The sequence below is a fragment of the Apiospora hydei genome (assembly GCF_038363865.1).
Source record: "Apiospora hydei strain CBS 114990 chromosome Unknown utg000009l_segment0_segment0, whole genome shotgun sequence".
NCBI lineage: Eukaryota > Fungi > Ascomycota > Sordariomycetes > Amphisphaeriales > Apiosporaceae > Apiospora > Apiospora hydei.
The window spans coordinates 6,064,562-6,080,050 of NW_027117368.1; the positions used below are offsets into that span (position 1 = coordinate 6,064,562).

General features: G+C 51.5%; 2 protein-coding genes across 2 annotated transcripts; one reads left to right on the forward strand and one right to left on the reverse strand.

Annotated features, from left to right (window-relative positions):
• Window positions 1-3,090: 3,090 nt before the first annotated feature.
• PG997_013721 (Importin alpha re-exporter) lies at window positions 3,091-6,316 on the reverse strand (the record flags this gene model as incomplete). The annotated part of the gene is made up of 7 exons (XM_066818035.1): window positions 3,091-3,727; window positions 3,785-4,088; window positions 4,149-4,231; window positions 4,283-5,592; window positions 5,665-5,799; window positions 5,829-6,145; window positions 6,247-6,316. 7 exons carry the CDS (start codon window positions 6,314-6,316, stop codon window positions 3,091-3,093), a joined length of 2,856 nt encoding a protein of 951 aa, XP_066663727.1.
• Window positions 6,317-8,544: 2,228 nt separating this feature from the next.
• PG997_013722 (GTPase activating protein) lies at window positions 8,545-13,446 on the forward strand (the record flags this gene model as incomplete). The annotated part of the gene is made up of 3 exons (XM_066818036.1): window positions 8,545-8,919; window positions 8,982-10,664; window positions 10,708-13,446. The coding sequence occupies 3 exons, from the start codon at window positions 8,545-8,547 to the stop codon at window positions 13,444-13,446; spliced, it is 4,797 nt and encodes a 1,598-aa protein (XP_066663728.1).
• Window positions 13,447-15,489: the final 2,043 nt, after the last annotated feature.

Below are 15,489 nucleotides of genomic sequence, written 5' to 3' on the forward strand. Positions count from 1 at the left end.
GAGAGTGCAGATCAGGGCCTGACCCCGGCTCCTCCTGCGATGTCTCGGTAACATAGACCGAGGAAGTGAGGGAAAGATAGGGCAAAAAATCAAGGTCTCTCTGACAGTTCCGGTTCCAAATTTAGGTCGGGCGAGCGAGGTGGATGGATGGATGGATGTTAGTCATATGCCTAGGGACGTATATCACCACCTATTGGTAATAGGTGAGATGCGTGCGACAAGGGGCAGTGGCATATTCCGGTTACTATGGGGGCAGATATACTATGCCGTATGTACGCCTCGTTTTTCTTTTCTAGCCGTATATCCATATCTTTTTTTTTCTTCTTTCGAAGTCTCTATTCCTCCGTGCCTACCTACCTAGTTGGTGCCGAATATCTATCTGTGACACTGCATGCATATTGTTTCCCATTTCTTTTTTTTAATATTTCTCCCGCTGCTAGTGAGTGCTCCGAGGGAATGGGATAAATTAATGACATGATTTATTGCCGGCTGCCTGAGCTATCGTGGAGCCAAGTGTGGAACCTCGCTATACTAGAGACAAGAACAGACATGGGAGAGGATAGTGACTACTAACTAACATACCCAGCTAGCAGCTTTTTTTTTCTTCCTTATCCCAAGCCTAGGGAAGGAAAGCTTGCAGGGGATATACATAACATCAAACAGACACCATAGACACACTTGGTTAGCTAGGTAATCTCTCTCTTTCCCAGTAGCTTCTTCCCTTCCCTCGTGCGCGCAATAACACTTGCTCGTGCTGACGCAAAACTCCACAACACACCAACACTGCCCAGCAGATGGATGGATGAGGCGCCTGTCAATAGCGCAGATCATAGGTTCGTCCTTTGTCTTGGCCGTTGACGTTCCCTCGACGTGATTGGCGAAGATGCGAGAGGAAAGTAGTGTGCGTATAGGTATGCGTAACATCCTGCCTGCGTACTGATGCTAGCTTCGGCTATGTTACGAGCGAACGATGGAATGATAGACAGCTTGAACAGATAGAGGTAGGTGCCACCAGCTAGTAGATGACGATGTCGCCATCATGTTTCCCACTTGGTACGCATGAGAAAATCACGAATGTGGTGGTACATCGTACCAAACTTGCGTGCTTTTGGTGTGGGCAGGTAAACATGAATGGGAAAGAGATCCTTATTTCTCTCGTCCGGACAAAAAGCATCGGAGAGGGGGGAGAGGCGCAGTTGCATTGACCTTTCGGACTTTGGTTCTTGATCTTGGTTGCCTCTTCCCTTTTTTTCTCCGTACTCCGAAGAAAGGGTAGGCCTGTCTCCATGATCATCTTCAGCTCCGTGGGCGCCCGCCCCATGTGCCATCCTCCGTGGCCCCCCTTATGTGAGACGGTGGAGAGAAAGAGAGAGGGACAGAGATCCCATTCCGCACACAATCTCCCTTGTAACGAAAGTGTTAAAGTTGCGACCTGTCATGGACGAATTAAGCATGTGGGGATAGCGGAACACACAGAGTCATGCGAAGGACAGACTGGCAGGGGGACTGACTATTCATGGATACATTGTGGGATTTGGGGATGGAAAGGGTAGGGGAGGGTGTGAGATTAACGAAAGAGAATTTCTCTACAAGTGCAATATCGAAAATGGGACCCCGTTTTCCACTACATCTATCTATCTAGCTATCTTCACTAGTGACCCGATGGTCCAGGCGACTGGGGAGAGAGAAGGCAACAACACCAGAGACGAAGCAAACCCCGAAGACCCAGCAGGGTTTTCTTCTAACACAGCTACAGACACGCTATACTGAAAAAGAAGCAGATAGAGTGGTATGTATAAGGCTGGATCTAGGTCAAAGGGTACGTAATGTAGGAAAGTCACTGCTGTGTAATCCACTTCTCCCTCGCAGAAAGCTAGCTTGGGGGTTTACTACTACATACCTACTAACGTATATAGGGGACAGTAGTACCATCCTCTTGGGACCTACACAGCCGACTTAGCCTCTGAATTTATCCGGCCAGGACATCCAAGTAAAGTGGCTGGAGCCCCGAGAGAGAGAGAGAGAGAAACAAAAGAGAGGCGGACGCCTGCCTCCACCATCGGCTCGGCCGGCGATCTAGGCTCGGAGCGAAGGAAGGGAGGAGGATCTCTACTAGCTGCATGACACTTCGTCGGAGCCGGAAAATTCAGCATCACCATCTTCTTCTTTTCTTCCTTCTTGACTTATTCACGGAGCAAGCGATAGATACAGTGAGTGAGCCAGGACCCAGCCCTTGGGCATAGGAAGCGCGGAAAGGTGGCGCAGACAAGAACCGAACTACCTTGATTTCGAGCAGACCTTTTTGCTTACCTCGTTCGACCAAGTCCATACCGCCGGTCAATGCTCAGGTTTTCGTGATGGAAAACAACTTGCTTGGCTAACCAACAGTGCTGCTCGTGGGCAAAGGTAGGAACTCCGGATAGAAACGACCGATCCTTTACTTCCTTGGCCGAGACTCCTTGTTCTTTGACTACCACCGCTAGCTACGACACTTGTGCTTCGATCTAGATAGATATAGATGTACGCGGCTGCGGCCGCTCCCTCGTTCAATAGTCATAGGGGTTATTTGCACCTGAACCGGCTGCTAGTGAGAATGCTTCGATCTTCAAGTGAACAAAATACGGCGGTTACAACTTCTCGACTTAGCCTAGCCCGGCCAAACCTCACTATCAACGGGGCGTGCCTAAGTCAATGGGCATATATAGACGCCATGAGAAAATGCTTCTACCGTTAGTTCTCAATGGAACGTCGAGCAAGGCCGAGCCAGTCGAACCCGACCTTATCTTGGTGACCTCGGGCCATACGCAGGTACTCGATCGCAATTGACTTGATCAGGCGACCGCTCTGTCGGCTACACCTTCTACATGCAGAGAAAGGAGAAAAAAATACCAAAAGAAAATCACATGAACAAAGCGTGCACGTCAAGAAACCAAATCCTTGTCTAGAAGGTTACAGGAATCGTACAAATCAGTCCGCCGAGTTTTTATTCTGGCCCACCCCTTTCTACATGCAAATCCTAGGTATCATCAACTCCCAGCTGTGTCGGCATTCATTAAAAAAGACCCAAGGAAAATTACCACCCCCTTTTCCTTAGCTCTGGTTCATAAAGGCGATAAAGTTCTGCTTGCCCTCCGGGGACGGAACACGCTCCGCCGACCACTGCGAAATCACGCCGCCCTTGGCCGCGTTGGCTTGCGTCAGGTACCCGCGCACCCACTGCGCGGCATCTTGGATCTCGGGGAGGTCGTCGCGCGCCGGCTTCTTGCAGGTGCTGAGGGCGGTGAAGCCCATGCCGAAGCCGATATCGTCCACGTCGGCCTCCTGAACCACATCATCGCCACCGGCCGCCGCTACCTGAACCACGTTGGCAAGGATGGGCAGCATTGCCTCGCATGTGAATCCCCATCCCTTCTGATATCTCTGCGCAAAGGCCTGACTCTCGGCAAGAGTCTTGGCAAATGACACAACCGCCAGCTTCCTGTCGATTGGACGGATGAGTTGCTGCGATATAGGTAGGATCGTCTTCAAGTAGATAGGCACAAAGAGGTTGCTCTGGATCAAATCGACCTGCGAGATGAAGAAGTCGGCACCCAATCCGGCCTCGAGCTTGGCCGAGACGAGGTGGTAGAACGTCACGAATCGCTTCTTGTATGACTCCTGGGGATCAAGATCAAGCTTCTTGAGCAACAAGGTCAGAATCTGAACGAAATACGGTTCGATTTGGGCCCTAAGAAATTGTTAGCTGAGCTGTTTCTGGATGCTTTTGTAGGCATGGGGGACTCACCTCGGAATGGAAGTGACGACGGCCTCGAGGATGTCAAAGGCATTTTGTTCGGTCTTCTTGCCGCTGAGAAGCTTCTGGAATATTCCGAGAACAGGCTCGACTTGGTTCTCCGCGACGATCATATCGGCTGCCCGGGGAATGATGGCCGACAGCAAACGTGTGCAACCAGGAACATTGCCTCTTGTTTCCCACATGGTGAACTGTAGCAGAGGCGGCAAAAGGGCCTTGAAGTGGTTTGGCAGCGCACCAGACGGGTTCGGCTCGAGAAGAGCTGCGAAAAGCTGGAACACGTAGGGGATGAACTCTGGAGGCTATTGTCAGTTTCATGTCATCCGCTGGTTGTTCAAAACAAGCAATCACGTACCGTTGACTTCCTCAACCAAGATCTTGTGGAAAGGCTCCCAAAGCCGCTCCTCCAACTTGGCACTTGCACCAGAAGAACAGTTTCTAGTTCGAGTTAGTAATTTTCCCACTGTGGTTCACATAGATATAACTGACCTGACCAGGGCGCCAAGTGCCTCGAAGTGGTAGTAATAGAAGCGCGGGTTGCTGGGGTTCTCCTTGATGACATTCGTGATGGCCACCAAATGCTCCAGAACCATATCGGCGAAGGGCAAAACACCATCCTTCATGACAATAAGGACGCGCATGATGCAGCGCATCAAGAACTCGTTCTCTTGCATCTTTGCAGGGGCCTGTTCCTTTTCGACAAGCTGGAACAAATGCTGAAGGAGATCCTTTGCAAAGGGCTCAATATCGACCCGAGAGAAGAGGTGAACCCCAGAATCGTTGGTCAAGAACAAAACACGCTCGACCGCAATAGCAGCGTACGTGTAGACGACGTAGTTAGATGACCCCAGATTCTGGATGAGCGGCTGGAATGCGCCTTGCCATTGCTCCTTTGTCAGCTGACTGCGGAAGGTGTAGAGATATTTGATAGCGTCGACCTTGGCGATCGGTTCAGCCTCGGCGTTGATCAGATCAGCGGCGATGTGTTGCTGGAAGAAGTCGACCACGTTAACGAGCGAGTTGACTGTCTTCACACCCTGGCCGGCAGTGACGGCGCCCTTGGCAGCAATGGCTAGGAATAGCGAAACGGCCGTATCCTTGTGCTTCCAATCCGCCTTGCCCTGCTCCAGGTAGTGGTTGATATACTTGCCAGCCACCTTAGTCACCAGCTGCTCAAACTTCTCCTGGAGGGTCCGCAGGAAGTCGGTTGCTGCTCTCCGTCGGGAATCGGTATCGGAGCCTTCTAAATCGCGACGAATGAACTCGATGGGCTCGTCCTCAAACAGCTCAATGTCCGTCTCGCGCAAGGCAACGTTTTGCAGGACCACCTTTTCTACGACTTCATTGAGTACATTCTCATCATTGAAGTTCTGAGCATGTCGGGCCGTGCCAGCCACCGCCGTCAGGAAGTGCAGCGCCTTGCTGACGAGACCGTCGTACTTCTGCTCAGGACCAATGGACGACAGCAGGTTCCAAGCACTAGTTATGAAGGTCTGCGTGTACTTTCCGAACTCTTCGTCAAACTTGCTGGTGTAGAGCTCGAGCACTTCGCAAATGTCTGCCTTGACGTTTTCCAGAACGCCAGCCTCCGAGTCGTCATCCGTGGCAAGTAGAGGGTTTTCGTACGTCAAGTATTTGTGAAGGAACACCGAGATCTGCTCCAGATGCTCTTCGAACTGTGGGGGCATATCTTGGCAGGACAAATCGTAAAAGACCTTGACCAGAAGGCTCATGGTGTCGAAATAGCCCTTCAGAGCCTCCTTGTTGTTCGCATTGGCAGTGATCTGCTGGTCAGTAGCCTGTCGGTCGAGCCAGGTCAGCGGGCAAGTTCAAACATTGATCCCAAATAGCTGGGCAAGGAGCAGACATACGTTCAGAAGTGTAAGGAATGGCGCCGCGAAAGTCCCCAGCACATGGTTGATCTCAGTAAAGAGGTCGTCTGACCGGTACAGCGGACGCCATCGTTGGAAAATGGAGTGGGCGACCTCGAGCACACCATTGTTGACCTTGGCATTGTCGGGGAGAGTCGTGATACCAGGTCGGGCACAAGCGTATCCCATCTCTCCCAGAAGTCGGAATCGGCGATCAGGCTGATGGCATCGCCCAACTGAGTCTGGATTGTGGGAGGGCAGGCAATCATAAGACCTATGAGCTCCTGCTTTATCGTCGAAACGACGTCAGGGCCCAGCAGGTAGTTGCCATTGCTGTCGACGTAGTTCAAGCGAATGAAGTTCTTGAAGTACAGGGCAGCCGCCAGGCGTGTCTTGAGAGGGAGGGATGCTTCGTGGACGATCTGGAGGAGCGACAGCGAGAATCTCGGGTTGGCTTTCTCTGCAGCGAGGCCCTTCTCGGCTAAAAAGTTTCAAGAGAGGCAGGAGTCAGTATCTCGCGATCTGCCAGAGGCATTGGATGCGGGGCTGAACGTGGGCAGCGACGAAGGGAAGTTGACGGACCTTTCTTTTGCTTGGAGGGATCCAAAGTGGCGTCCAAGAGCTGGACGAGTTGACCGAGATCGCTAGCCATGATTGCAATACTGTGATGGCTTCAGTATCAGGTCAAGAAGGCTAACAGAAGATGAGGCATCAAAAATTAATGGGTGGTGGTCGGACGGGAAGCTGGTTTGTCAGTACAAACAAGCTCCAACGGGTGGGTAGGTGGGTTTGTTTCTTTTCAAGGTCCGTACGAGCCAACCACAGCAACGGGCGGGCTGCTGTCTGGTAGTGGGGTCGACGGTGAGAGTGCAGGCTACAATTACAGGCCACAGGTAACAGGCTACAGGCTACAGCACTTGCAGCCTCCAGTGGACTGACTGACTTACCTCATAGAAGCCCGCGTGTACCCAGCGAAGGCTGAAGAAGAAACGCGACGTACATTCAACCGGATTAAGTAGACCCCGAAAGCTTGGTGAACATGAAGAACCCCGCCATACAGTGTTACATGCATGTTATGTACTTACACTTGACTTCTTCAATGGAGAGCTCTGGGAGAACCAACAGCACGATGGCTGCCTACATAATTTGGGCAATTGGAGGATGTAAGTTCAACCAAATTCGTTTTCCCACTCACGCTTCTCGAAATAAGATAGATACATGTACAGTGGACATGAGAGTCTTCAGAGCGTCGTATAGTCACTGGTTCTTGAAGCCTATTCTATTTTTATTCTTACGAACCTGAAAATTGATCAATCCTCCACCTTGAGAATAGTGATTCAAATGAAGGTACGAAAAAGGGTCTGAGTGAGGTCCGAGTATTTTATTTTTAGGAGCGCAAGATTATACAGGTAGCTTCTATGTACCGCATCACAACTTGAGGAAAGAAGCCCCCGCAACATGTACAGCTATGACACCGGGGCATTACCTAGGTAAAAGATCAATGTTTGTTTTGTTTGCTGTGTTCTGGTCCATCTTAGGTACTAGGTTGGCCAAGGTATATTGATGTATGCTGTTTTGGTAAGTTGTTGCTATTCCATACTTGCATTGTACGCCTGCCCGAGTACTAAAGGGTAAAACTGATGTACTCTGGGAGATACGTTGCAACAAAGGACCCCGAGTCCTGTCCTACTTTGCCAGACAAAAGAGGATGCTGAAGCAAACAAGGATCAAGCTCTCTTCCAGACAGGCACGGCACGCTTCAACGCAGGCACAAAATTGCCAACTGCAGGGAAGATTCCCTTGTAAGAATCTCTCTCATTTTTGACCTACAGTGGGGGTTATTCCCCCCAATCCCACTTGTCCGAGAGACACGCTTAAACGAATGCATACTAGCGGGAACATAGATGATGCGATGCGATAGGCTCATAGTGGAGATGAACATGCAAATCTTGGGGAAGGGTACTGCAAGCAGAGGTAGAGACGGCTTTCCCCTCCCTGGTCCTGTCTTGCTTTGACTTCAGCTCAGCTGCAGCTTGTTTCAATCCATAGGTTAATTTTTTCCTTGATCGACGTCCCTCCCTCTCTGTACATGCTTCCAGACTTCTTCCAAAGACAAAAACCTCGAATTTCCTGCATCTGACAAGGCAACGCCCGGCATCTCCTCCCACCTCTTCAGTGCCACAGCGCCCACTGTGCTTGAACCACTCCGATCCACCGAACACCACCATCGTGTCGCGAACCTGAGAATCAAACCACACTTACACACACCTACTTTGCAGAGGCTCGAGGGGTAATGTGTGTGTGTGGACCGGTGCGCCGTCTTTGTAGGACGACAGTATAAGCAGGAAGGAAAATACAGGTCAGGAGGGGAAAAACACGATCCAACGGAACCAGGAGAAAACGCCCGTCTCATGCACCACGGCTTGCTGCACCTGATGGAGGCTTGATATTGTGTGGCTGTTGTCCGTAACTTGTGATTCCCACCCTTATGCAAGCGACGGTTTGTCTGTAAGTGAACCGACTTTCTCTGAAACCCTGTGTTCGCAAATATCTGCACATATTCGCACCCACCCCCATATTCTGTCCCTCAGCCGGAGGGCGGCCCATGCTTCTTCCAGCATAGCATATGCGCGGGCCTTGTTGCAGCTCTTCGGCCGTTCACGATCCCAGGAGGTCGCTATTTATGGGGCATTCGCAGGACTGGACCCTGGATTTGGCATGGGACGATGTCATCGGTCCAAGAAGCATCAACTACCCTCTGATTACTTCTGGATTTCCACATCGAGTCAACCATCTACCATCTGCCCTACACTTTGCGCAGCGTGCTTTGTAGCGGATAGGGCGGCAATGATCTCTTCATAACCTTAGCAGTCTGCTAATATGTTGCGCCGCCTAGTGTCCCTCGGCCAGGAGGCCGGTGAAGGGCAAGCCAAGGACGACAACATGCCGCAGCCCGCACCCGGAGACGACACCTCGTCGTCCCAAGAGTCCAAGATCAACACTGGCACCATTGCAAGCGTCTTCAAGGGTCTTGCGGGAGCAGCCAAACTGACAAAATCGCCCCCGGCTCCCCTGACGACCACCGGTTCAATAGCTCGAGCCCATATTACCGAACAGCTTCACGACTCGGCCAGCCATGGGCTACCCCAGCATCACTTGGAAGCGTTTGAACTCTTGAAGAATGGGAACACCGCAGAACGTGTCGCGGCAGCCAACCAGCTCCGCTATGCTGTCGAGGACTACCCGCTGAACCCGGTAGGCTGCAACCTCGATTGACCGAGTCGCCAATACGACATCGCTGACTCACATCTACATAGGTCCTGAACATCTGGTATGCCGCAAAAGATCTTATCGACCCGAACAATGCCAGCACCACCAGGTCCGCCGTCTGGGCCCTTCTTACCGCTTGTGTCAAGCATCCTGCATCAACCGACCTCGAGCGCAAAGAGTACTTCCAGACGATAACCGCCCCTGCGAACCCGGATGATTTTCACCTGCAGCTTGCTGCCCTCGTCGATCTCACAAAGCGTGGCCGCTCTCTTTCCGGGTTTGAATACGACATTTTTCCCATTGTCACCAACTGGCTAGGCGCCAAGTTCGCCTCTGTTCGCGCTGCTCGTAAGCAGGCATCGCGCTTCAAAGGCAAGGCTGCTGCAGTCGGCGAAGACAAGGATTTTGCAGATATTTTCGCTCTGACAACGGATCTCATCAAATTCAATTCTGGCGTCCTGGACAAGAATGCTACGCAATGTCTGCTGGAGACCTTGGTCAACATTTGCATGACAACAGGGAATACAGACGATCTCCGCGCCTGTATTGGAGTTATGGACGCCATCGTGACGTTTGGAGCCATCCCGGATGTGAAACTAAAAGATTTCGTGCAGGTGCTCTGCTCTATTCACAGCATGGTACCCATGTTACAAAAGGGAGCTTGGCACACCTTGAGCATGCTGTGTCGGTCGCATAATGGCCATGCCGTCGTACGACTGTTGCTTGGTGCCTTGAGCGATCTGCCTATGGACCAAGAGAAGGGTGGCTCTGACAAGCAAAAGATTGTGATTCGCGAAGTTCGGGGCTCTCTGTCGGTCCTCAACAAATTGGTTTCCAAGTCTTCCGAGAAGGGGTACCCAGCGGTACCATTCACCACGCTCCTCGACGGGCTTTCGGCCGTTCTGAAAGTCACTACTGCCTGGAAAGTGCAACTTGATATCATCAGACTGGCAAATACGTTGCTGGGGACTCCGCAGACCAAAGTCAACCCCATGATTGTGGACGAGGACTGGGTTTCACTTCTTGACATCGTCGCTACTTGTCTAGAGGGTGTAACCAGAACAGTTCCAGGGTTGAAGGAGCCCATAAAGCCTCCTGCTACCGATTCCATGGTACCATCAGATACCGCGATTGTGTCCGACGAAGTAGGTCGACTCATCAGCCGCATCGAGCAATTGCTCACTGAGCAGTCTGGATCTTTACTGCAGCGCCAAGACTGCATATTGTTTCTTGCCAGAATCCACGTGGTGCTACCTGATTCGGCGGCGATACTGGTTCTGAATTATTTCAAAGAATTCCGATGTTGTTTTCCCTCCGATATGCAATGGGAGACCAATCTACGATTGGTCCTCGAAGCACTATTCGCCAACCGCCATCGCTCATCTCAGCTTCGGGTTATGGCTGTGCAAGCCATCACAGAAGTCTACGAAATGATTGAGCTGATCCATGATCAGCTTGACCAAGACTTTGTCCCGAATTTGATGAAGAGTCTCCTCGCTGGGGTTACAGAAGAGATTGACATCGAGGTGTTGCAAGAGATTGTCACGTTTACGACAGCTATCGCTAGTAATGCCGACTATCCTTTATTTGACCATATAATCGAAAAGCTTCAGACGGTGCTCCAAACCCCGTCGCATCCATCCTCGACGGCCCCCGGCGTCCTTCAGACACCTGCACCACCCTCCTCACCCGACTTGTCCAGGACAGGCCAAAGCCTCTCAGACGTCGTGGTGAGAGGCTACATATGGATATTTCTGCAAACAATGAATACAGACGTTGCAAAAAACGCAACGCCTGTTTGACATTTTGATATCGGTAGCCAAGTCAAACTCGGCGGAGGTCGATGCTCGCATCAGTGCAATGAAGCTACTATTTCGCCTCAGGGCTGATTGGGCTAATCGGATCTTTGTCACTGAACATACTGACACTGCACATGTTGCCGCTATCCTCTATCGTACGGAGGCTTCACTTAACAGAAAGATGGCCGAAGAAGCTGCGCATCTTACCAGGATCTCGAGGTCAGACGCGGGCGGCCTTGGACGCACTCCACGAGGCAGATCCTTCACCCAAGGGCAAGACAAACCCCTTTCTTCACTGGCCTCTATTCGATCTGGAAATTCCGCCCAAGCAGCAGCAGCGAGGTATCAACAGTCGTGGTCCGCATCAGAAACCGATGTGCTTCCTGAGCAAACATCGCGAATTGCGAGTTCGGTGGTTTACTCCTACGCCCCAGAATGCGAACCCGATGGCGACAGTATATCGATCAGCAACGCTACGCTGCCCATGGGCGATTGGCTTGCGACTGTAGTAGCTCTGCTGCAGCAGTTCTGCGATTGGGAGATCTACAGCTTCATCCTGGTGTACTTGCCATCCCAATTGAGCAACCACAGCATCTTCAAGAGCGCAGTGCCTCAGATACAAGAATTGCGTCGGCTATTGTGCGAGCAGATCAAAACCACTGGTTTCCTCGAGCCACACACTTCCACAGGACTACGCCGGTCTGACGTCGCGACATGTCTCTTCCACACATTGACAATGATTCTGAGCTACCACAAGCACTTCCAGAAAACAGAAGAGGACGAGATCGTGGGAACTTTCACACGCGGCATTGGACATTGGGATAGGAGTACCAAAGTCTGCCTCCATGCTCTCTCCATATGCTGCTATGAGCTCCCCATGTCAACCAGCAAAGCCCTGGTCACCATTTTGCAGAAAATGTCCCAGATCGTCACTCAATCTTCGAACGCTATTCACATCCTGGAGTTCTTGGCTTGCCTCGCGCGTCTTCCCTCTTTGTATTCAAACTTCCGCCAGGATGAATACCGCATCGTGTTTGGCATCTGCTTCCGGTATCTCCAGTACGTGAGGGAGAAAAAAGCATCACAACGCATGAGTACGGCGAGCGACCCGAGTGCGCAGGGGCTATCGTCAGCTTCTGGCGACAGTCTGATTCACCCTAATGCGTCCGATGACCTGCCACAATACGTGTATGCTCTGGCCTACCATGTGATCACTTTCTGGTTTCTTGCACTGAAGCTGCCGGACCGTGCTAAAGAAGTGTCTTTCATATCTAAGAACCTCTTTACCGACCATGACGGCAACCAGGTCTCAGAAGAGCAGGCCCAGATCACGATCGACTTTATGCAACGAGCGGCATATGCAGACGTGGACGAGTCGATGCCTGACCCCTATTTCACCGTGGAACGTTTCGGCGAGATTCTGAAGAGGCGTTGGTTGATCGGCAACAGCATTGTGACAATCGAGCAAGCCACTGGTGCCGGGTATGCTCAGATTACCAAGCGCCAACCGTCGGGCACCTCATCGTATATGATTCATGAGTCATTCAAGGCGCCGCCTTCCCATCAGGAGCGGATCGCCAATGATATCAAGGGAGATGGCACTCAGGCTCAGGGTAATACTGTTCTTCCTAGCCACTTGCTGGTCCATCTCTTCTCGACACTGCCCCTGGCTGATCAGGCACGCCCCATTCCACTCCCACAAGACGATGCTGTTGACAGAGCGATGCGCACATTTGATCGTAGCCCTACGGTCGATGGCCACAAGGTGGGCGTCATCTACATTGGCGAGGGACAGACCAAGGAGACGGATATCTTGGCAAACGTCTCGGGCAGCAGCGAGTACTTGGAGTTTCTCAACGGCCTCGGTACGCTCACTAGACTGAAAGATGCCACGACCAACATGCAGGGTTTGGATCGCCAATACGACACTGATGGAGAGTATACCTTCTGCTGGCGAGATCGTGTGTCTGAAATTGTCTTTCACGTCACTACGCAGATGCCGACAAATCTGGAGCACGACCCTCAATGTATCTCGAAGAAGCGGCATATCGGCAATGACTTTGTCAACATCGTCTTCAATGACTCTGGACTACCCTTCAGGTTTGATACTTTCCCCTCGCAGTTCAACTATGTGAACATTGTGATCACTCCGGAATCACGAGCTTCGTTTGTCGCTACTAGACAGAGGACACCGATCGACGTGAAAGAGTCATTCTACCAGGTTCAGGTCATGAGCAAGCCTGGTTTTCCCGAAGTCTCGCCTGCAGCAGACATGAAGATCGTCAGCTTGAGGGCGCTACCCGACTTCATCCGCTTACTGGCACTTAATGCATCCGTGTTTTCCATGGTCTGGTCGAGCCGCGACGTGGGCGAATACATCTCGCCTTGGCGAAACCGTCTCCGAGAGATCGCACGTCTGCGAGAGAGATTCGGGCCCAAATATGGCATGGCGCCATCGCCGCCAGGCACCTCTCTTGGGGTGCCCAACAGCGGCGCCGGGCAGTTGGACGCAAACAAGGCGGCAAGCACGGTGCGCGACAGCTTCAGCAGTCTCAGGCGGTCGTCTGTCGCCACCTTCTTCTCCACGAATAGCGAGCAGAACTCGCACTCCCATCGGTCCTCGATGCTCTCGACTACTCCAACTGAGAATACCGAGATCAACCAAGGCACCGACTCCCTGGTCGATACAGTCGACTTTTCCAAGTGGGGTTGATTTTGTACCGATGATGGATTTATTAGATCCACGAACCATCTCACCTACAAAAATAACAACAACAACAACAGCAACAACAACACGCCACCTACCCAGCTGTAACGTCTCGGCATGAAACCGAGAAGATATGAGGCTCACGGGTGCATTGGAGATTTTGCGCGAAAGGCGTCTGGATAGGAAGGATACCACAAAAGTTTTTTCTGCTTTGAATTCATTTTCCCTTTGTTTCCTGTCTAAAAACGACGACGACCCTACTCTCGCAGCAGGAGGTTTGCTGATGGCTCGCTGTACATAATTCGCCTCTCCTCTTTGTCGTCATACTTCCCAGCATCCCAACATCCCATGTTCTCGGGTTTCTTGCCACTTCTTCACGGAAGCAATAGCCTCTCACGATGAAACGGGGCTAGGAAGGGAAGGAGTCGTTCTGAAGATAGGTTGTTCAACTTGACTCGCGGGCCTCTGTGGATCTACGGAAAGTTGCCTGTATAGTAGTATACGGGTCTGATCTTCCCTCCGACATGGTCTTGATCCTATGGACAGACGTTGCAGCACTTGGGCGAGCCTCATGTAGAAAAATGACATGGAATCTAAAGAACCGCAGTCCTTTCCGTTATGCGAAAATCCTGTAATGCAATGTCCGTGAAGTTGGTGCCAGAACATGCGTGCTTGATGACTAGACGCCCACCCCTGTGGACTCTGTAGATATGTGAGATGATGATGGTAGCTGACTCAGGACGCAACCAAAGTTTCCCTCCATCGCTTAGGAGAAGTACGTGCATATCAACCGAGTTACATCAGTAAGTATTATCTCGATGCGGTCTGACTAATTGACGCCCCAAGTTTTCTATTCCGGAGATGCGCTTTTGTCACTCGGAGGGCGTGACAATCTGCCAAGTGCTGACTGCTTTTGTAGTTGGTCACATGGGTCACACACGCGGTTTCCTCACCTTGCTTTGATGGTATGCAATACTTGTTTATCTCTATTTCGGTGAGCAGGTTAGGTATCTGTCGTTTGTATGTGGAAAGTGAAAAAGCGATTTCATCCCGAGTTGTTTTCTTGCAAGGAAGTGGAAATACCCTCTTTCATCGAGGGATGATGAAAGGGGCGTTTCTACCGACATACATAAGTATACATACCGCATGCATTGCATGTACCTCCCGTCTCTTTTTGGTCTAAAGAGGAAAGTGCATCCGTCGATAGCAGCCGTCAGAGACACGCTTGGCGCCAGAAGCGTATCCAGCCATACGTTACACAGATAAGGGGGTAACGACGGGGAAATGACGAGAAGGGAGAATGCAAAGGGCGGCATGAGTCACAGACTTGTTGCTGATAAACAGCGAGACAGGGCAAGAGAGGAAGATGAACATGATACGTCGACGGATTGGTCTATTGAATGGGTGATATGTGACATGCAGATATAGACCACATCGCCCAGCCTCGAAACCCCGATTTCGAGGGCACCTCCCACGCCCCCCTCCAACCGGATAGAAGGAATGGAGAGCACGGCGGCAGTGGCGTTTGTCGCCGTGATTAATATTCTCAAGTAACACATATCAACGGCGGGGGAGGTTCGAATAATAATTGTCGCTTATATCCCCGGAAGCAACGGCGACACTACAGCGTGTACCCTATAAGCAGCCAACTTTCAATGTTGTGGAGGCAAGAGTCATCTGCAGCAAGTAAAAGCAAGGTGAATCTTTGACCAACTGCTTTGTACGCTCAGGCATGGTCTTTGGACATGGTTGGTAACAATTGTTAGCAATATGCGTAGGACTCGATACCTGTCATGGAGATAACCAACCTGCAACCCCATCCAACTGGCATCCCTCTTTGGGCGGGCCGTTCCTGGCAAGACGTGACTGGCCGGCCCCCAACCCTGGGAATCAATCACTCCATCTTTTGGTGCCGTACATGGAGTTGGGTGGCATTCCGCACGCAAATGGAACCCCAGTGTAGAAGTAAGTGATCCCTAGGCCGCTTGCGGAAGATGTCGGCTGCGTCAGTCGGTCGGCCAGTCGGCCAGTTGGCCAGCCGTCCAAGGA